This window comes from Thermobia domestica, chromosome 15, assembly GCF_964235325.1.
Source record: "Thermobia domestica chromosome 15, izTheDome1.hap1.1, whole genome shotgun sequence".
In the NCBI taxonomy this organism is placed as follows: domain Eukaryota; kingdom Metazoa; phylum Arthropoda; class Insecta; order Zygentoma; family Lepismatidae; genus Thermobia; species Thermobia domestica.
The window spans coordinates 139,058,098-139,082,031 of record NC_137468.1 but is presented as its reverse complement, the minus strand read 5'-3'; the positions used below and the strand labels follow the sequence as shown (position 1 = coordinate 139,082,031).

Genomic DNA, 23,934 nt, shown 5'->3' with positions numbered 1-23,934 from the left:
GGATAGCATGCAGAAAAATCGGGAGAAAGCCGTGAACAGTAACAGGGAAAGCCATAAATTCAGGTTCAATTTGCGGTCAGTTCAAATTTTTTCCTAGCTTTTACACTATTAAGTTTTTAAATAAAGAAATATTATTAAAAAACCCTAAAATAAAAATTCTAGTGCAAAAATAATTAAACGTTCAACGCTTTTTAATCCTTTAACTATTCAAATTGCAAGAGGAAGACTTAGATCTAATACAAAATAATATAATGCACAAATCAAAATTGTGGTTAGGGGTTGTTTTGACCGCGGCATCTGTTCAAGTGCAATACATTTACTATGAGGATAATGGAATTAGATCTCAGAGTGTCTAAGGAAGCTGTTTTACAGTATTGAAAACAGTTCTATATATATTTCTTATACTGCTTTGTTAAGGCTTTTAGTTCTCTAATTAGATGACTTACATAGATGAAATCGAAATTTTCATGTTTCCAACGCTGTATCTTTTTTATTTTCATTATCAAAGTTTTGTAGTGTTTCTCATATTTGTTTTATTTATTTATTCAACAATCACCAGATACAGCTCAGAGGTCATTTTATACTGGATATCTAATAACAATGGAAATGATTTGGGAAAGTATCGGCCAGGGCCTGTTTAGTAGGTACCATCCCGGCATTTACCTGGTAGGACTGAGGAAAACCCTGGAAAACTCAAGTCAGGATGATCGAGAGCTGGAACCGAACCCACGACCTCGCGAATGCGAAGCCAATGTCTACCACTTGAACTAGTATTTGTTTAAAGAATACGTGTATAAATCAATTGTATCAGTTTTATAATATGTTGCTTTTTTTTAAAAAAAAAATGTTCTTAACATTAGTATATAATTTAATTCGTTTTAGTGATAACAGTAATACATTACTGTTATTATTATTACTTTTAGGAAGTTTCTGGCGTCCCCAAGTCCTGCTTCAGGCCCTCGGGAAGAATCTGATGTATGTGAGACAAGCATTGAAACAACAGCACCATCTGGATCTGAGAACAAACATAAACGTCGTCAGCTTCCTAAATCCGAGAAGCAAACCAAAATTCAAAGTTACTTGAATCGACCCTGTTCAACCCAGAGAAGCCAACAATTGGATTCCTTAATTACTAAAATGATCGTTATGGACTTGCTACCTTTATCTCACGTAGAGGGTCAAGGTTTCAAAGAGCTTATGCTTTACGTAGAACCAAAATATAAAATACCGTCCAGGCAAACAATCATTCGTCGACTTGAAGAACTTTATGATTTTGTTCGTGAACAAGTTTTTCAAAAACTTTCAGAATCAGATTTCGTATCTTTAACTACAGATTCGTGGACATCAAGAACAACAGAATCTTACATAACAGTGACGTCCCACATACTGACAAAGGACTTGCAATTAAAAACATATGTGTTAGAATCTATTGTGATAGAAGAAAGACATACATCCCAAAATCTTACTAATCACATTGAGAGTCTTTTAGATAAGTGGGCTATATCCGATAAGGTTATTGGCATTGTGCACGACAATGCCCCTAACATAGTAAACGCTTGTGAACAACTTCCATATAAAAGTGTTAATTGTTTTGCTCATACTCTACAACTTGCAGTAAACAAAGGTCTTTCGTTACCCTCTGTGACATTATTATTAAATGAAGCAACTGATATTGTGAAGCATTTCAAGCACAGCACTGTTGCATCCCGTGAGCTAAGAAAACGACAAACAACATTAAATTTACCTTTACATAAACTTATTCAGCACGTAAAATCAAGGTGGAACAGTGCATATGATATGCTAGAAAGGTTGCTTGAACAGAAACGGGCTGTTGTTGATATTCTAGCAGACAGGTCTGTTACGAAAGTTCAGGACTCGAAAAAATTAGCATTAACTGAGGAAAGTTGGATAGGTATCGAAGAGCTGGTAACGTGCCTCAAGCCTCTGAAAATAGCTACAGAAGTGTTGTCAGGACAAGAATATGTGTCCATATCGAGCGTCTTTCCCATTGTGTATGGACTGCTAAGTGTTCACTTAGTTCCAGATGGCGCAGATAGTGATGCAATCAAGTGTATAAAACAAACAATCGCCCAAGATCTTCGTCAACGTGTAGGTTTCGATAGAATGACTTTGGAGAACTCTACATTCATTATAGCATCATTATTAGATCCTCGTTATAAAACATTGCCATTTATAACAGACGAGAAGAGTCGTGAGGACATACACAATATGGTGAGGAACATGTTGCAGGAGACAGAGCGTATAGAAGAATGTGCAGGAGATGAATTCGTTGAAACAGGACTTCATTTCTTATTAGGATCTGCATACAAAGAAAGAACAACAGCAGCAGTTGATGAACTGACATGGTATTTAGCTGATCCTGCTCTGCGAATTTCAGAAAATCCACTCAAATGGTGGTCTGCAAATTGCCATAGGTTGCCACGCCTTTATCACATTGCTAGAAAATACTTGCTTATTCCAGCAACTTCGGTACCTTCAGAAAGAGTATTTTCAACAGCAGGACAGGTAATTAGTGCTTCAAGAAATAGGCTGACACCAGATCACTCAAACATAATAATTTTTTTGAATAAGAACATGGAAAAGTAGCATATAAAAATGTAGCATCTCTCTATATCTCTCTGAAGATCCAAGGTTCAGTATACTTTTATGATGCGAAGTAGCGTTTGATACGTCAATATATATATATATATATATAAAGGATGGTTCAAAACAACACCGAATATGTTTGGGAGGAATTCCTGACACCAAGATAAGACAAAAAGTATAGACCAACCTGGGTGCAGAAATGCTTTCTTCCGGAGTTATAGGCTGCCGAAAACATGAAAAAATGAACTTTAAAGATCCATAGCTTCAATACTATGGGACCTATCGTAGTCGAGGCAAGACTTCACTGAGGAACTAATATATGTGCTATTCAAAAATACATGCTTCAGAATCCTGCGGTACTTACGCAACAATTTTTATAGAGGGAGTTTGACTACGGGCATATAATTTGAAGTGCTCACCAACTACCTCCCAAAAATTGCTGCGTGAGTACCGCAGGATTCTGAAACATGAATATTTGAATAGCGCATATACTAGTTCCTAAGTGAAGTCTTGACCAGACTACGGTAGGTTCCATAGTGTTGGGGCTATGGACGTTTAAAGTTCTTTATTTTGTTTTCGTCAACCTATAACTCCGAAAGAAAGCATTTGTCCACCCAGGTTGGTCTTTACTTTTTGTCTTATCTTGGTGTCAAGAATTACCTCCCAAACGTTGTCGGTGTTGTTTTGAAACACCCTATATATATATATTCTTATTCGTTGTTGCCGTCATTTTTGTACTTTAAATATTAGAATTATGTTTGATTTTTATGGTAAAAGTTACTGATTTGTTTGTACACATTACAATTGTTTAAATCTAGGAGATAGTTAAGGTTAAAGTGTCTATATCCCCAGGTATAAATGTAGTATAACTCTTTTCGTCTATGTTGTATATTTGCAAGGGTGTGATTAGGAATAGCAATCTCCTTTATTACATAATGTGAAGTAGCCTATTATAATAAAATTTATACAGTAAAGCATTCGTCGTCACTACATTTAATCAGAGTTGAAATTTCAAATTTTGTGGAAAGAAGGTTGACAAGGTTAAAACATTTAAAAATCAAACACTTGTTTTTTAAAAGATACATTTATGGAGTTGATTAAGTTAAAATTCTACTATTATGTTTATTATAAGTAAGTAATAAAAGTTGTGTATTTCTATAACATTCACTAAAAATATGTAATTTTTCTTACAAATTTTAATAATAACAATTTCATTTACAAAATATTTTTAATCTACTTTTATAAGATTTTTTTTTTAAAACCAAGGCTTATTTAAGCAAAGCAAATTTAGTAACAGTATGATCAGTGGCGGATCTAGCCCGGGGCCGGGAGGAGGCTTGCCCCCAAGTTTTCTGAGTGACAAAAAAGAATTAAGCTATTATTTATATGGTTTGAAAGTTTATAATAAAATCATGGTATACGTATTATAGTCTGAGAACTGGTAGCCCCCTCCAGTTTATACCTTCTGGATCCGCCACTGAGTATGATTCTGTTAGAATCGATTATACATTACTTATATACATTCAATTTATAACTACAGTATTATCTTATAATTAATGTTTACTTTTGGTATAATTAACACAATAAGTATTCGTCACAAAGTTTGTATTATGGAATTTTACAGGCACTAATAAATATATTTTATTTGGAAGAACAGTTTACTTCTTATTAATTACATAATGTTAGTAAGAAATGTTTGGATCTTGTGGTTAATAGACTGGTTAGCGCACGTACTTACAGTGCCTCTGGTCCCGGGTTTAATTCCCTGTGGAAGCTCAAAGAAACATATTATTATTATTATTATTATTATTATTATTATTATTATTAGTAGTAGTAGTAGTAGTAGTAGTAGTAGTAGTAGTAGTAGTAGTAGTAGTAGTAGTAGTAGTAGTAGTTGTTGTTGTTGCTGTTGTTGGTGGTAGTGATGTTGGTGTTGCTGTTGTTGTTGTGATGGTGGTAGTAGAAGTAAAAGAAGAAGAAGAAGAAAATAGTAATAGTATTTTCACTCATCATTTGTAAATGATTTCGTACCCTGTAAAGAACTGCCACTGAATGGAATAAACTAATTGTCAGTGCAAAAGAACTGAAGATGGAAATGAATTCGGTCTGGAACAACATAGATACTCGTAGATAATCAAAATACATTATGTGGAACCGAGACTGTATTAGTGGAAACTATACAATAATGTGAGAATACATTTTAATATCTAAGCATAGTAATAGAAACAAGTTAGCGAAAAAATAAAAAATAGTGGAAAATATATATATCTATATATATAAAAGAGAACGCACAAAATCCTTTGTCCGCTCATCACGCTAATACGGCTGAACCGATTTCTTTCATTTTTGGGGGGTTGTTAGGATTTGGACCCTAGATGGTTTTTATCATATCACTTTAATTTTCAATTACCAGTGTCTTGAGATAATTGACCAATCAGGTGTCAATACGTACAAAAAATCCTTTGTCCGCTCATCACGCTAATACGGCTGAAGCGATTTCTTTCATTTTTGGGGGGTTGTTAGGATGTGGACCCTAGATGGTTTTTATCATATCACTTTAATTTTCAATTACCAGTGTCTTGAGATAATTGACCATTCAGGTGTCCATACGTACAAATCCTTTGTTATTAGTTCATCATAGGTATAAAAATAAACGTATTTATATGCAACCCGCATGACCCTGTGACTCGGCGGGTTAACATAACTGACAGGCGCTATAAATCACTTGAAAGCGAAAAAGTAAAAATTATCTAAGTAACAAAGTTTATTGCGTTCCGGGATGACCGCAGCGAAGCGGGGCGGGTTGGGGTGACCGCAGCGAAGCGGGGCGGGTTAACATAAATGACAGGCGATATAATGTTAACATTTACTGCAATCTTCTATGGTTTTTATCATATCACTTGAAAGCGAAAAAGTAAAAATTATCTAAGTAACAAAGTTTATTGCGTTCCGGGGTGACCGCAGCGAAGCGGGGTGAACGCTGCTAGTATGTCAATATCGAAGAAATTAATGATATATTATGAAATAATCCTGCCCATAGTATTCTTTTAACGTAATAATTGGTCGCTTACGCACCGAGAAGCGCGAAAACTAAAAATACCAAAGAACTAAGTTTGGGATAAAATATTTAGCGCGAAACGAGACAAATCGAAGAACAACTCTAGAAAAATACACAATGCTTAACTATATTGTGGTGGCTCGTTGGTAGAGCACTTACATCCGGTTCAGAGGTTTTGGTTCGATTCCAGGCCAAGTGAGTTCGTGGTGGACGATATCATCTGCATGGGTTTTCTCAGGGTACTCCCGTTTCCTCTCACTTTCTAATTCCACCAATTTTTTCATAACCATTCAATTGCAATTTCAACCTTCGAGACATTAAACTAAAGGTTTAATTTTCGCTTAACTATATTTTGTCGTAGGTCACCGAATATCATATGGATAATAAAATCGAGGTAAGATGAACAGGATACGTTGCATCCATAGAAGATTGAATGGCGTGTTTAGAGTTCTATTCGAAAATTAATTGGAAAGGAGACCTTGAGAAACACTAAGAATACGGGTGCATTATAGGCCTATAAGCAATGAACTTCGTGAATTCTGTAATGTTTATCCAGATTTCATTAGCTTATCACAGAATATTATGTAATGGAGACGTTTTGTTTCAATGGTAAGGAACCTTCGAGCTTCTTAAGCCATACAGAAATTTCGCAGTCAAACTGCTTCTGCGAACTATTTTTGCACACGGGCAATTTTAATTGTGATTTATATGACACGTAACAGGAAATTAATATCATCCAGACTGTTTTTTTATAACAACAATAACTGAGACTAACGTTTTACTCCAGAAATTGTTTTGTTAGTAAAATAAATTATGTGCATATGGTAATAACATGCCTAGTTTTCTGTAATCTCTACCTCTGATTGCAGTACTGTCTACCTAAGTATCAATCAAATAAGAGGTTCTGAAAATGTTATATTTGAAAGATTTGGGGATTTAGTTGTTCCGTAAATCTTTAAAATGATTTATACTTCATTTATCTTTCAAGCAGATGAAACGGAACTTTAATTTTTCACACTCCATGTCCTCTCCTTATACACCAAAACTTCAAGTGTTAATAGCTGTTTACCACAATGTTATTTTTTTCTTAGTTCTGGATCAGTATAGGATTGTGTTGCACAAACTGGCACAAATAACTAAATGTTCGAAGAAAAAAATGACTGATGGTTTTCCCTGTACCCTTCATTTGTTTTCAAAACAACACGACAACATTTGGAAGGTGATTCCTGACACCAAGATAAGACGAAAAGTATAGACCATCCTGGGCATAGAAATGATTCCTTTCGGCGCTATAACCAGCCGAAAACTTGTCGGAAAAATGCAAAAACGGCCATAACTCGAGAACAAAATGTCGGATCGAAGTCGGGTGAAAGGAAATAATTAAAATCCATTATTTAAAATCGTAGTTACCATTAACACAATTAAATGTGGCATAGCAGCGGCGCAAGTGTGACCCCGAACGAAACTGGAGAATTCCTGGGGTATTTTATTAAACGTTGAAGGAGGGAAATAAACAAGAATGAAATACAATATTTCTAATCCTTTGGCTTATGGAACCCGGAGGTTCAATACCGCTCACAAAAGCTCTCCATTTACTTCCGTCCGTAGACAACTGAATCCAGTTTGTACTTTGTGTTCCTATTTCTGTTGGGTCCATCTTAATCCTCCCATCTTCACCTAGGTCTTCCTAATGGTCATTTTCTGATTAGCTTTCCAGTAAAATTTTGATCTCATTTCTATTTTCTTCCATTTTGGCTACATTATCTGCTCACCTGAGGCCTCCTAGACCTGATTACCCTTGATTTGGTAAATGGTATAAGTTATGCAGTTTCTCGTTATGAAGTTTTTGACATTATTCATTCCCATCACTCTTGGGTCCGAATATTCGCATTAGGATTTAATATTTCAACGATTATAAGAACATGATTAGAATTCAAAAGAAGCAGAGATACACATGTTTGACTGATCTACTTTGTCTCAATACAGAATAAACTCTCCGAGAACCCTTCCCGCTGGTCTAGTGGCCGCGCATGAACTTTTGGTGTATGTGGTCCCGGATTTGATTCTTGCTGAGAGCGCATAAAAAGTAATTTTACAATCATTCACTTTCATTAATCATCCGTCTCTTTTAGCCTAAAGGGCATAACTGTAAGACGTAAAACTAAACAAAGAACTCTCGGAGGTAAACTGAAATGAAATGATGCCTTTAAAGTCTTACGTTTATGTCATTTAGGCTAATGGTGATGAATGATAAATGAAAACTAATTATTGCAATATAGTTCATGAAATGAAAGTGTAAGAGGAAACAAGTAAATCCTGACAAAACTCACGGACACAATGTTATTCGCTACAAATTTTCATGGTTTGAGATCAAACAAGGAACTCCTCGCACCAGAAATGAGTGCTTTATCACTGAACTAACGTACTCCTCTTTGAGAGAAAAACTAGAACTATAGATGTATCGGTCAAGTAAAAACTATATGTGATAAATCAATGTTCAAAGACATACAGAGTAGAGTCCATTTTTCGTCCGTAAACGATAAGTACGTTTTTAGGTCATTTATTCTCAACTGGTATGAGGTTGCGACCAGATTGTAGATAGGTCGACATTAAAGTGCCTTTTAATAAATTTCACTATTTTTATTGTTTGTAAGGAAGAAGGGGTCTATAGGGCTAAGGAAAAAGGGAGGTCTTAGTGTTCAAGAGCTAAGAACTCCTTTTCTTGATTAATTAAAAAAAACTAATTTGAATCAATAGCGTATAAGGACATCAAGTAGATTCGATTTATTTATTTCGACTTGTTTTACATGTCGAGGTTAAGGCTATATGAAGCCTTATCTACCATCTAAACATGACACAAAATTCAAAATTCGTATTTACGAGTCGTACCACGCATAACGAAGTAATCCAGACAGTTTTCTAATAGTGGGGGGACGGGGGAATAGAAACCAACGATGCCGAAGTAAGAAGTTAACAGCCAAATGCAAGAACGTGACATGAGACTGCCTCGAGAAATAGTATAAGCAACTTCAATTCACATTTACAAGTTCCAGTCTATGTGATATTTTCTGGGCAGAAGTTTTAAGATTAATTCTACAAGACCAACGTAGCCACCAATAGTGAACTTACTTGTATTCTCCACTTCATTGAGGCACAATAACTATTTCTTATCCCCAAAATATTCAGTTGTATTTTAAATTCGGATACAGGAACTCACTGGAGGGTTCTTAACAGTGACGTCCCCAGCTTTAATTTCTTGGAGGAGAAAAAGCGGAGAGGGAGGAAAATTTATAGGGGCAGAAAATCTTTCTATCCTGAAAAGCGTGATTTTGTATCATATTACATGATTTACACTACAACTCAACATTTCTCGAAGGAGCTGGGCGCGGGCACCTGCCTCCTGTTCTCGCCTTTGCCACGGTGCCACTGTTCTCAACTTTTCCATCATTCAGGATACCGCAAACGTAAGACATATTAAGTAGAAGGGTACCGAGAAGGAAACGTTGCTATGAAACTTCAATTAGGGAAACTTCAAGATAAGAGGAAAAAGACATTAAGGTATTAACGAAGGTAAAAACGTCGTATAATAGAAAGTTCAATAGTGCATTAGTTTAAAAATGTAAGCACACCAAAGATAAATTCTACATTAAAAAAGAGAGATCAAAGAAATTAATTAGGTATATTGTTCTTAAAATACAATACATTCTTAATAATTGCACTTAAAAAAGCTGCAAACTCCTATTTATCATAGCCCTACATATTTCAATAATTTTTGTAAATGATAAATCATACACATAAAGCATGTATCCACCGGATGCAAATATTCTTCTCCAAGAATTTATTCTGTACTGAGACAAAGTAGATCAGCCAAACATGTCTCTCTCTGCTTTTTTCGAATTCTAACAGTGATCTAACTTAAACGATGTACTACCGTTTTTGAAATATCATATTTGATAGGGCTTTATTTTCCTTATTCAGTGTTGGATAAAACACAACAAGAATTCTTCAGTCTCTTCCGGGATCACCATCACCACATTCAATTGTGTATTAGTGAAATCCATGATTTAAAATAATGGGCATTCTGTTTTACCTGATTTTGATCTGACATTTTATTCTCAAATTATAGTTATCCTTCCAATTCTTCGACAAATTTTCGGCTGGTCATAGCTCCAAAAGGAAGCTTTTCTATGCCCAAGTTGGTCTGTTGGTGTCAAGAATCACCTCCCAAATGTTGTCGTTGTTGTTTTGAAACACAATATATATATATATTCGAGATTAGACTTGGAGTGATAATTTAACCGAAATCCAGATTTTTTAAGCTCCTGATTTTTCCGAATTCCGGAATTTTTCCGAAATCCGGATTTTTTCCCGAATTCCGGATTTTTTCCGAATTCCGGAATTTTTCCGAATTTCGGATTTTTTCCGAATTCCGGAATTTTTCCGAATTTCGGATTTTTTCCGAATTCCGGAATTTTTCCGAAATCCGGAATTTTTCCGAATTCCGGAATTTTTCCGAATTCCGGAATTTTTCCGAATTCCGGAATTTTTTCCGAAATCCGGATTTTTTTTCAAATTCCGGAATTTTTCCGAATTCCGGAATTTTTCCGAAATCCGGAATTTTTCTGAATTCCGGAATTTTTCCGAAATCCGGAATTTTTCCGAAATCCGGAATTTTTCCGAAATCCGGAATTTTTCCGAAATCCGGATTTTTTTTCAAATTCCGGAATTTTTCCGAATTCCGGAATTTTTCCGAAATCCGGAATTTTTCTGAATTCCGGAATTTTTCTGAATTCCGGAATTTATCCGAATTCCGGAATTTTTCCGAAATCCGGAATTTTTCCGAATTCCGGAATTTTTCCGAAATCCGGAATTTTTCCGAAATCCGGAATTTTTCCGAAATCCGGAATTTTCCGATTTTACTTTCCGGATTCCGGAAAGTAAAAATTCCGGAATTGGCCATCCCTAATATATATATATATATATATATATATATCCCATGCCAAACGTCGCCAATGATGCAGACTCTGCAGTCTTCTTATTGTTGTAGTATATTTATTCGTTTCATTGTACAGACCCTATTAATTTCTCAACTTCGGAGCCTCATATCTCCCTTATTTGGCAACACTGATAACTCACATTTGGTTATTTTCTTTCACGTATTATGCCAATTGTTTTAATGCCATAAAATTATATACGTTCTATTTGAAAAACCATAAGTTTGTGTTAGGATGGCAACACTACCTGTGTGACACTATTGCCATGTTTTTGGTCACGTGTCCCTCTCCAGGTTACCTGCACACATTTTTCATATTTTCCCTTTTCCCGGCGTTTTGGGGGTATAACTCGACACAGCCTCTCCTGGTCATTGCTTGGTATATGCGTTATACGTAGCAGGTAAGCAAGGCATTTTCGCACCGTGTGATTATCACCACGATGATTAGAGAGTAGTGTTGTAAATAGAAAAAAAAACTTCGTATTTTTTCAGAAATGTACGTTTAAAAAAAACATTGCCTCTCGTTTTTTTCTAAATTTCGTTTTTTTTTTTTCAAATAGTCATTTGTAATGCATCTTACGTCTATTTAAGTATGAAATATTTTTATGTAGGTGTAATCACCGTAAAATGCAACATAAATTAAACGCTAGATACTGATACGCTACAAATATTTTACAATTTACATGAATACCATTCCTATTAACAATTCGGGTTTCAGCAGTTTTCATCAATATCAACTAAGAAATAAAAGTAGAAATGAAATTTTGTTTTTTCGCGAAAGCAGGCCTTTAATATGTACGAAAATAATGTCACGAACAGCATAAAATTAAAATAACTTGTCTAAGGGTAAAAACTAATACTAATTCGCCTAATAGTATTTTTCTAAATATCATATATAAATAATTTGTCGACTAGATATGTATGATATGCAGAGTCGGCTCTGCCATATCTGTAACACGTGCATTTGCATGGAGCGGCAAGTTTGGAGGGTCCGGCAAAATCTGTTATAAATAGAGGCCGGATGTTTAGGCATTAAAAACTTGGAAAATAGGCACTTAAAATTTAAAAAATAAGTAGTAAAATAGGCACTAAAATGTAACTCGAAATAATGAAGATAAATACTCGATACAATTTAAAAAATAGATTCGTCATAAATAGTGTTCAAAGAATATAGCAATATACCTTGTATTGTATAGTAAGCAATATACCTAGTCTTGTTTTTGTCAGAAACAAGTTCCTTATCATTGAAGATAGAAACAAGTTTTTTAAAAAAAAAAATGTTAACAGATGTAGAAAAAAAATCAAGAAATAAAGAAAAAAGAACTAGTTGCACTGGAATTGCAAACCGATACATTGTAATTGAAGCTCAATATTGAATTCTATATGAATTCTATAAAAAGGATTACCATCTTTCTTCTGCAGGTGTGTTTGCTTTATCTTTCACTAACATAATAGATTAATATTTAAAGAAAAAAACAGACACAACGGGATTGCATTTTAGTAAGTATTTTAAGCCTTCCTGAGTACGACTACACCTACCCTCCCCTTCGTTGTTCATGCTGGAGTAGCATACTTAAAATCATGACTTTTAAGATTTGTTCTTTCTGGAGAAAGGGGGAGGCGGCAAATTATGCCATTGCACGGGGCGACAAATTGTCTAGGACCGACCGTGTGTATGATGATGAAAGTTAGTAGTTGATAATAATGGCACTTCTTGTATATGTATATACAAGACATGAATATAGGATGATTCAATTTGAAGTAATGCAGGGTGTTTCAAAATTAATATCAGTGTTTTGAAACTTTGTAGTATCTATTACAATTAACTTACAATTATAAATATTATATCAAATAAAAGAGCAAGTCAAACAGTTTTGTACGCACACATGTATATGCATTGTTTCTTCTGTCTGCCGTTAGAAAGAGCACGTAGCAAAAATGGAGACTAGAGAGCAGAAAGCTTTTTGTGTTTTAATAAAGACTGAATCTGTACAGTGCAACCGTCTGTGTGAAGAATATTAAGGAGACGCTTGCAACTACGTCCTTATCGTTTGCAGTTGCTACAAGGTCTAAAGCCTACAGACTACGGTTTACGTGCCAATTTTGCAAGTGAAATATTGCTGCATAACAATGAAGATTTTCTAGTTCGTGTCGTCTCCAGTGATAAATCGACATTTCACTTAAGAGCTAATGTGAACACTCATAATGTTTGCATCTGGCCGTCAGCAAATCCTCAGTAGATGGTACAGTTGAAACGAGACTCCCCTAAATTGAATGTGTTTTGTGCTATATAGCGGAAAGTTTATGGGCCTTTCTCGCCTATCGACTAGATGTGTACCGTGTGACGAATGAATCTCACATCGAACACTTGTAGCAAAGACTGTTTGAGATGCCCTTTTACTTGATGCATTGCTTACAATTATAATTGTACGTAAAATGTAATAAGTACTACGAAGACTTAAAACTCCGATATTCATTTTGAAACACCCTGCATTTCTCACCAACAGTGTTGGGACTAAGATGTAAAAAGGAGAGAAAATTTTCCTTATAAAGTTATTGTTTACAACAACGATATTATTATTAGTCGAGACTATAACTACAACAACACGGATTAGTAGTCAAACAAAAAATGTAATCAAATGTACACTAGGTGGCCCAGGTGGCCAAAGTGGTACCATAGTTTATCATATTAATTTCTTTTTTTTCTGGTGTCGAATTTCCTTCTCAAATTTCATACCAGTCAAAAATTGGAGAATTTTCTAATTTCGAATTTCCTTTACTTCTTTTTTCCCTGTAGCTTCCTTCGTTGTAGAAAGACCTCCTTAAGACTTGGCAGATAGATACCTCGGATGGATACCTAACTGTTGATATCAATTGGACGGGCCTACGCGTAGTGTTTCCAATTGAGGAAATTAAAACTTTCCTAAATTTGGGCAAACAATTCGAGATTTTTGTTTATAAACCCGTACCTATACGTCCGAGTGCAAGTCAACTTACGCCAATCGAACATTTGTCCTTACTTAACAAACGCAAGTACAGATCCTAACAATGGGGTAATTAGGGGGCGCACGAAAAATTCGTATTTAGGTTCTAACCCTTGATTTTTCTAGTATTTCCCTTTTATGTTTACCGTAATATATTTTTGGTAATTAGAAGCTTTGTTCCTTTAATATCACCATAATACTTGTCGGATATATTGGTGGTGTACCAGTGTTTAATTTAAAATAGTTTTCGCCTGTCTGGTAGCAGTCTTGCCAGCTACAGAAAATTTTAATTCCAGATTTTAGAAGGAACTTTAGGAAAAATTATCTGTTTTGTCTCTATTACAGTGAAACCTCCCTTAACGGACACCTCTCAATAACGGACATCTCTATAATACGGACAGATTTTTTTGTGCCGGAAGAAATATATGTTCTCTTACGGAACAAAACCTTCCCTTTTACGGACACTCTCAGATACGGACGCGGACAGTTTTCTTTTTCCCCAAACGTTTCAATAACCTCTTCATAACGGACAGGAATTATTCTCGTATCTGAGATATATTACAGTAGGCAGAAAAGTGTTTTCCCCACAAGTGTATCTATCATGAGTCTAGACCTGGTGAACCATCAAACAGAACAGCTTCAAGCTGAACTTGATTTTTTTTCCTGCCCGCAATAAACCTGGTTTCTGGTGGAAATCCTAGAAAACTTTCAATAAGCAATAACATTCATGCAAGGTCAGTCGTATGGCCAAGAATTCTATGAGAAAGATCTTCCCTTCTCTAACAAATTTAGTCCTTTTTCCTCTGGGCCTTGCATTTTCAAGACAATTTCATACATAATAAAACAAACAGTGTTTGTAACGACCAACGTTTCTTCCAACCACATTTTTGTTTTATGATACTGGAGCAAGTCTGGGTTGGAGTTTTCCCGGCTTCCTATGATATTCTTTGTGATATGGCTGTCAATAAACATATGCACTCCAAATAATTTGCTTTTTCATCCATTCTGCCAATAAAGATATCGTGCTAGTTCACAAACACCCTCTCCCCTTACACATGTTTCTTTTGCAATCGTACTGAAGATTGTCAGAGAACACTTGCTAATGAGTTTTATTACCCTTGTAGAGGAAAAAGCATGCCTTTTTCGCTAAACAAAAGAGTTTGTTCGGTTAGTTAGTTCCATCTTTTGAAAAGGTTCTGAATATTTTAAATAAATGAAAAACGCTTTCCCTTCTGCTTTCGCCTCCCATGTAACTTTTACAATATACGAATATTGTACTCATTCCCCAGCAATAATATTATTTAACATAAATTAATTTCTCCTTCATTCCTCCCAGTAAGTCAAATACGTACGAGAGTATTTTTATATTGAATGTTACGTATTTACTCTCATACATAATATATTTACTATGTATTATTACATATAATTACCGTGTGAGAAATTAAATTTCTGGAACCTCTCTGTAACGGACACCTCTCAGTAACGGACAAAAATTCATGTCCCATTAGTGTCCGTTATTCAGTTCCCTCTTGTTGGCTACATCGGAACAAACGTACCAGTATCTGGAATCTCGTCTTTGACCTACACAAGGCATATACAAAGTTTCAACAGGATAATTAGGAGAAGTACAGTTGAGGTCTATAATAAACCATGTTCTGTAAGTGGTAAGAAAATGGTGAATTTCTGAGGTAGAATGTGAGATTTTTTTACATTTCATGCTTTATTAGATATCGCCATGATACTTGCAGGATATATTCTTGGAGTACTAAGGTTTATTTTCAGATACCTTTCGTCTGTCTGACGGCAGTGTTTCCAGCCAAAACAATTAATTCCCGATTTTAGGTGAGAAATTCGGAAAATTTCCCTTTTCCCCTTTATTATTACTCTCTTGCTGGCTACATTGAAACAAACGTACCACTACGTGAAAGCCTTCTCTTTGCCCTACAGAACACACCATTAAAATTTCGATAGGATAATTAGAGAAGCTGTAGCCCCGGCATATCTGTTGATTTTTGCTTCTGAGGCGTAAAAAGTGTCAAAATTTCATGTGTATGATGACAGAATTTTTTCTTTCCCTCTTTGAATGAAAGCCAGTGACTTCAGGATTTCACTGTACCTTGTCAACACACCAAAGAATTTTTTAGGTGACTTGAACCCATATAGCAGCAGTGGTGCTAGATACAAAAAATTTGAAATTCGGTTCGGGAATTTTTTGTAAACTTTCACCCCTACATTTCTCTCAATAATTTCCCACCCGTTGGCAACACTGCAATGCAACTTGCACCAAAAAATAGCCATATCCATTTTCTAAGAAACAAGGCCATAACCATATCAATCGAATGAATGGTTTTTGAGCAATAAGTCACTAACTGAAAATGTAGGAAAACGCCAAAAATGACCTGGGTCCGAAAGGAATAATCACACAATTTTGCTCGTATAGGTAAAAAGAAACAAACGATTTGTAAGTCACGAGGGCTTCGACTCAAGTTCTGTTGATTATTTCAATAATCTGCAACATAAATCAATAAATAATAGTTGCTAGAAAAAAACAGACATTTGAAAAAAAAACATGAAAAAGAACGATGTTTTTTATTGAAAAAAAAACGTTTTTTTACAACACTATTAGAGAGTCCACAATTAGTCAGGGTACCAATTTTCATAAATATCTAGCTTTCACGATTCGCATATGTCCCTTCTAAGTCAAGCCCAACGACTCTTGTACGTTGTACTGTACAGGCTAACTCCTCAACATTTTGGTTGCATAAGAGGAGAGGAGTATTATAGAACAGGTCCTCCTTTCACATATTAAAGAAGTGTCTCTAGCCAAAGTTAAGAAAAGTTAAACTCTAACAGATGCTGTCAAACAAATCTCTCTCTCTCTCTCTCTCTCTCTCTCACACACACACACACACTGTCTTTTACGCTAACGTATCGATCGCTAGCCCCCATGTCAACCAGTAACTTCATTAATTTATGTTCTGGGTGCAGGTAAATGGCAACGTTGCATTTTCATTCAACATCGGGCGCATAAAGAGTGGGTGGGGTGCTGACTGCCACGGGTGCTGACTGCCACAGCCAATTATTGTTGCTGATTGCCACGGCTGGCGCTGATTGCCAATATCAAGGTGCTGACTGCCACGAGCCTGAGAGAAAGTTGCTAGATGTAACATTACCGGACGCCAAGAAGCATGAAAGAAACTAGATGATCCTTAGGATCGTGTTGTTTACACCAACACCTAACAAAGGTAAACAGGTCTCTGTATGTACACTCATGTCCAAAATTTTGTCACATGATTATAAATATGTTGTTCTAGTAATATAATTTGATAACGAATTCGCCCGGTATTTCTTATAATGTTAGTATGTGTATAATCAGCAAAGACTAGTATGTAGTAAATTTCATGTCAAAAGAGCAGTAAATAAGAACTATAAAACAAAAATAAAACATTCTCATTCATTTAGCAAACACTAGCAGCGTTCACCCCGCTTCGCTGCGGTCACCCCGGAACGCAATAAACTTTGTTACTTAGATAATTTTTACTTTTTCGCTTTCAAGTGATTTATAGCGCCTGCCAGTTATGTTAACCCGCCGAGTCACAGGGTCATGCGGGTTGCATATAAATACGTTTATTTTTATACCTATGATGAACTAATAACAAAGGATTTGTACGTATGGACACCTGAATGGTCAATTATCTCAAGACACTGGTAATTGAAAATTAAAGTGATATGATAAAAACCATCTAGGGTCCACATCCTAACAACCCCCCAAAAATGAAAGAAATCGGTTCAGCCGTATTAGCGTGATGAGCGGACAAAGGATTTTTTTTACGTATTGACACCTGATTGGTCAATTATCTCAAGACACTGGTAATTGAAAATTAAAGTGATATGATAAAAACCATCTAGGGTCCAAATCCTAACAACCCCCCAAAAATGAAAGAAATCGGTTCAGCCGTATTAGCGTGATGAGCGGACAAAGGATTTTGTGCGTTCTCTTTTATATATATAGATTTTGTTTTATTAATTCTAATTTTCGTATTTATAATTTTTTCCTATGAAATTTACCACAAATATACATTTCCCGATTATACACATATTATCAGTATTAAAAGTACAATGCAAAATCATTATCAAATGATATTCTTACAAGAAGACAGTTATAGATATGCGACAATAATTTTGGACATGAGTGTACTTTCAGTTTTGTCAGGAAGCGGTGCGTACAAAATTGGTACGATTTCTGTATTCTCACCTGAACTCCCTATGTCAGCATAAACTGTGTATAGCTGTGCAAATTGTTTCGAGCAGCTCTTGAAAGTTCCATCAAAAACAGCACTGCTGGCTGTATCTCACAAGGGAAGTTCAGGAGAAAGCACTCGCCTCCAGAGAAACTAAGCATGCCATTTGAAGTCCCAATTCATGTTGTAGTAGGGGAGCTTAAGGCAAAAAAATGGCCAAACCCTGCACTTTGTGCTAAAAGCGTGTCACTCGGATGTGTTGTTCCCTTGATCCAACTAAGCAGGAATCGAAGTGGCCCCATTTCGACAGGTGGCCAGAATCCAATATGGCGGCTATCAAAGATGGCCGCCTCTAAGAATTCATAGTGTTGTTCTTAGAGCCCTATATCTCCTTAACTAATAGTCCAATCTTCACGATTCAAAAACTAAACGACGTAGAAGATAACAGGGTCTAATGAATTAGCACACGTTTTGACCTAACACTGAAATTAACATCTACAGAAATTATTTAATTTGGAACTTTGCATTTCTTATGATGGAGTTTACTCGTATTTTTTAAAATAACAAGTAAACGGCTGGGATTATCGAAAGAGATGTCGTACAACTTTTTAAAGAGTGTTAAATTATCTTTCGTTTGTTGTGTAGTTCATTCAGATTGGTTAATAAACAACGAAGTTATGACAATTTAAAGATTCACGTTGAGTCGATTGATTTTCCCAAATTTCGAACGAGAGTTCATTTACCGTAATAAAACATCACTGATGGATGCTGCATTGTACGAAACAAATCATTATCTTGTCATGTGTTCTTCATAAATCCCATTTTCACCAGAGCACAAGACAGCCTGACCAAGCCCGGTTATATGAATCCAATATGGCGACCATTAATTATGATCCATAAAGATAAGTCTTTTTCGAAATATTGATTGAAGTATCTAGATTTATAAACAAGTACAAGAAAGTAATAACAAACGTTTTTCTTCTCCCTATCCTGCTGCCCCACAGAGTAAGTATGGGAAGGAATGAACTTCAAATCATGTTTCGAAATACATCAGAGGAATCAGATAGAACTGAGTGTTTAAAAAGTTCGAGTAATAACAACAGCACTATTCTTGAAGTATTTCTATTGAAAGTAACAGCGAGGTAAATCCCGTGTAATGTTTCGGCGGGAATATTTCGGAATCACACATAAAGGCGAAGTTTGAGGCGCCTACGCAATTCTTGTGTTACCAAGAAGCCACCGATTAGTCTTTTGTTATCAGTGTTTCTTTCAGACCTGTTTTTGGGGGTCACTGCCCCCTCCGGAGCAGACCAAAGTAATTCGTCTATAAGATAATAATAAATAGAATAGTATTAGTAGTGCTCCCCCGGAATACTAAGTGTGCCCCCCGGAACAATGTTTCTGAAAGAAACACTGCTTGTTTTGTTTCGATGAGTGAACTCACATCTACGACTTCAGTCAGATTAACTTAGTTGACGATTGTGAGTGTATTGAAACTGCATTTGGTCAATACAAAGAAGTTACTAGTAAAGCTGTTCCTGCCTATTCCAGTTCTAATAAAATGGTTATTCAGATAAGTTTTATCACTTTATATAATACAGTTTATTATTATCTAATGCACCGATAATTAAGATTTCTTTTACTTTGTATGATTTCTTGATGTTTGGTGATTTAAAACGTCATTGGATAATACATAGACTGACTGGAGATCGAACCCGGCGTTTCCAAAACAAACTTTTTTTTTTTTTTTTAGTATTGAAAGCAAAAGCACTTCACTACAAGAAAAATTTAAATCGAAGAATCTATTCTGCAAATCGTGAAATTTGAAACCATTTTCTTATAAGAGGTAGCCAGAGGAATCAACATCAGCAGAAAAATTGTGTACGGTCTCGGTAGTTTAAGTGGTACAATGCCCGGCCGGGTTCAAGCTCGATTCCCGATCGGAATAGTCCCTCACTTTAGGTAATATGAGAAAAGTCATTTATATAGGCTTATTCATGAAAAGAGCATATTTATTTTAATCCTTATATACTTGTGTATCAACTTCGACAGTCTTCATTTACTTTGAAATATCGCTTTCAGTTTAGTTTTTTTAAATGTAAGTATTGTGTCAAATTTTTTGATAAAATATTTATTTAATATTAATTTTGATAATACTAAATGCACTTTTTGTTTGTTTGTTTGAGTTTAACGTCCCACGTTACGCCTTGGTGGCTAAAGAAGACGTGGACCTACTAATTATAGTGGAATCCGATTATAGTTGAACCACTTTCGTTCAACTCTACCCCCATTGAGAATCGAACCCGGAATTACGTGCACAGAAGGCAAGCGTGCAAGCTACTAGACTAAGCATGGGTCCTAAATGCATTTTTCTATGTAGGTATAAAATATCACAATTATTGTAATTAAAGTATTGCAAATTAATTTATTGACTTAGTAAGATAAATAGTCTCAAATCAAGTGGGTCTAAATTGATCATGTTTAATGATCGTAGGAAAATGGCAACTTTCTCAAAAAAGGTAAAACTTGTTGGAGGTAGTTCAATGGAGGTGAGTTCTGTAATAGAATGGAATAAGTGCATACTCTGCGGAAAGGGTGATACCAAGTCTCTTGTAGTTCCCAAAGACAATCAGGATCCAAGCAGACGAAACTCAGCATATTCTACCTTAGGTAGGAATCTGGAAGTCTTTTCAAAATTAACTACTTTACCAACTTATTTACGCTCTTTGATAACTGAATCCACAAGTGGTAATGATGTGGCAAACATTTTCGAGAAATTTCAGGCAAAATATCACAACAAATTATTATAAACATTACAGTAAGGACAAATTAGACAGACTTGAGCACAAGATCTTATCATCCACGAAGAACAGAAGAAGAGTAAGCTCCTTAAAGATAAGAACGCGTAAGTCCGAAAATAAATCACTGAAAGATGAAATCTGTTTTTTTTTTTTTCTGTGAGCGTGGTGCTAAACCCGCGAAAAAATTGTGCTTAGTTGCCACAAGAGAACTTCGTGTCGCAGAGTGCGCTGGAAGTTACGTGATGAAAGAATTATAGGAATTTGATTGCTCAAGAGGCAAAGTATCATGCAAACTGTTTATCTAGCTTTTATAATAAGGCAGAAAGAAAACACACAGAAGATGAACTAGAGAACGGTCGGACATTATGTGAAAGTTTTGTTTTTGCCGATGTACTTACATAGGCCTATATTACTGAATCTATTCGAGAAAGCGATTCCAAAGGACTTGTTTTCAAAATGAGCGATCTTCTTAAACTGTACCTAGATACAAAACACGGTTAATGACCATTATTAAGAAGCCTGAATCAGAAGAAATAAAAGTTCATAGTAAAGATTTCGTGACAGGATTCTTCGTCACAGGCCAGAGCTAACAGCTCATCTGTCCAGCAGAGAATATGTTTTACTTTCAGAAGGATCTGACATAATAAGTGAGCTGGAAAAAGACATTGATGAAGATATTATGGCACTAAGTCATGTTAAGATGCTTCGAAAGGATATGCCAACCACAAGAGAATTTGAGAATCACTGCTAGGAAGATTCTGTTCCTCCTTCACTAATAGCTGCTGTTAATATGTTACTTTATGGTTCATCTGTCACCCCTGATAGCAAGTCAAGCAACTTCAGCTATTAGTCAACTTATATTTTATAACCACCATCAGAAAGCAGGCGATATTGAAACAGAAGCAGCAAGGCTTAAATGCAATCACGAGGCACCTCTTATTCTCTATGTTGGACTGAGCGTTTATGTGAAAACTCGTAATCTCTCATAAATGAATTGCATTCACTAGGCATTTGTATATCGTCTACAGCTGTACAGGAAATATCTTCAAGTCTTTCTCAGTGCTTGATAAATCAAAGTGACGAAATGGTGTGTCCTTCCACTCTTCATCGAAGTATTTTAACCGTTGTAGCATTAGATAATATTGACAACAATCCTTCTAGCACAATATCAAAGGATTCATTTCTCGGTATGAGCATTTCTATTTTCCAGCATCCTTCTAAGGATAACCCTGGCATTCGACATGACCATGTCTCACTGGATAATGTGAATATAAATATGAGAACTGCTCCTGCTCTCCCCGATAATTATGCTATAGTACCTCCTGTTTATATCACTAATAAGGAACCAGTTTTACCTCAACAGAACCCGCAGTTTGTAGAGAAAGTTCTTCCACGAAATGGACTTTTCGCAGAAAAAAAACGAGGAATGTTGGTTTGAAGCATGCTTACAAAATGACACTACTTGCACTTGATCTGTACACCATGCCTCGAAAACTGAAAATTCCGTAGGAATGCGAAGTATATGCTGCCTGCTTCAGTTTTTTAAGGAAGACTCTAAATCTGTTGCTATGATACTGCACGGAATGAATGTTGTACGAAAACTTACAAACTCAGCAAAAGACAAATTCCGGTTCTTCTAATGGATCAACTACTATTTGCCTTGGGGAAACGAATTCAATGGAATTGGCCAGAGTTATATGGCGAAGATCATCAAATTCTAATGCTGGGAGGGTTACACATCGAACAAGCCTTCCTGTATCTTATAGGCAAATCGTTAGATGGAAGTGGTTGGGTAGAAATTTTATGCGAGTCAGATGTAGCAACACCAGGAATTGCTGACAGTTTATTGAAAGTAACTCACATTACAAAAGCTCGTTTTGCTCATCAGATAATTCTGACAGTTTTACATCATTTGCTGCGAATTGGATATCATAAATCTTTATCAGGGCAATCTTTCAATGACTGGTGCACTGAAAAGGAATCTTTGTGTCCAACGTTTAAGTTCTGAATAATATATTACCGTCTCGTGATTTTACTCAATTTACATCAGAGCCATGTGTCACGGAAATTTTAAGCTCTACGTTGAAACACTAAAACTAATGGCAGAATGGTTTGTCGCAATAGACCACCTAAACTATTCTCGTTGTCTTCTCGTTCACATTTTAAATTTGAAGAAGTTGGAAAAAACACATCCTGAAATTATGAATGCTTTCGAAATGGATTACTTTGTGATAAGAAAGACATCAAGACCTTTCTCTGCAATAGCTATAGATCAGTCTCACGAACAAAATAACAAAATTATAAAAGGGGATGGCGGGACGATTAGTCCCTTACACGACGGCAATGCACTTGTCAAATGGATGGCAGAGGGACCAGAAATTAGTAGACTAATTAATGAATTCAAAATGTCATATAATGAATATGATCCTGATGATAAGCACCATGAAGATTACTCGTCGATGCAAGAAAGATTTAAATCGTCTGTTGAATAGATGAAAGAAGTTTTCATCGAATTGGGGAATCCATTTAAAGAAAATAATGGACTTGTTAATGTTGCTTCCAGAATCATCTATAGCAGTGATATAATTGAATCCCTATATTCAGCAGAAGAAAAAGGGACTAATATGTACAAGGAATTTGTGCAAAAAAGATTAGTATAATGTACCGAGCCAATCTTTTCGCCCATGAAAAAATCTTCCCTTCAAAAGAATAAAACAAGCAAAAATGAAATAAAATTATTTAAGATGTATTTCTTTCTTTTGATGTATTTCAAAACGTGATTTGGAGTTCATTCCTTCCTATACTTACTTTGTGGGGCAGAAGAAAGGGGGAAAAATGTTTGTTACTACTTTGTCGTACTTGTTTATAAATCTAGATACTTCAATCAATATTTCGAAAAAGACTTATCTTTATGGATCATAATTAATGGCCGCCATATTGGATTCATTTAACCGGGCTGGTTCAGGCTGTCTTGTGCTCTGGTGAAAATGGGATTTATGAAGAACACATGACAAGATAATGATTTGTTTCGTACAATGCAGTATCCATCAGTGATGTTTTATTACGGTAAATGAACTCTCGTTCGAAATTTGGGAAAATCAATCGACTCAACGTGAATCTTTAAATTGTCATAACTTCGTTGTTTATTAACCAATCTGAATGAACTACACAACAAACGAAAGATAATTTAACACTCTTTAAAAAGTTATACGACATCTTTTCCGATAATCCCAGCCGTTTACTTGTTATT

At 35.6% G+C, this 23,934-nt stretch overlaps 1 protein-coding gene across 1 annotated transcript; it reads left to right on the top strand.

Moving 5' to 3' along the window:
* The first annotated feature begins 321 nt into the window (after positions 1–321).
* LOC145671631 (E3 SUMO-protein ligase ZBED1-like) lies at positions 322–22,122 on the top strand. The gene is made up of 3 exons (XM_081740829.1): positions 322–371; positions 924–2,526; positions 21,895–22,122. The coding sequence occupies exons 1-3, from the start codon at positions 322–324 to the stop codon at positions 22,120–22,122; spliced, it is 1,881 nt and encodes a 626-aa protein (XP_081596955.1).
* The last annotated feature ends 1,812 nt before the right edge of the window (positions 22,123–23,934 follow it).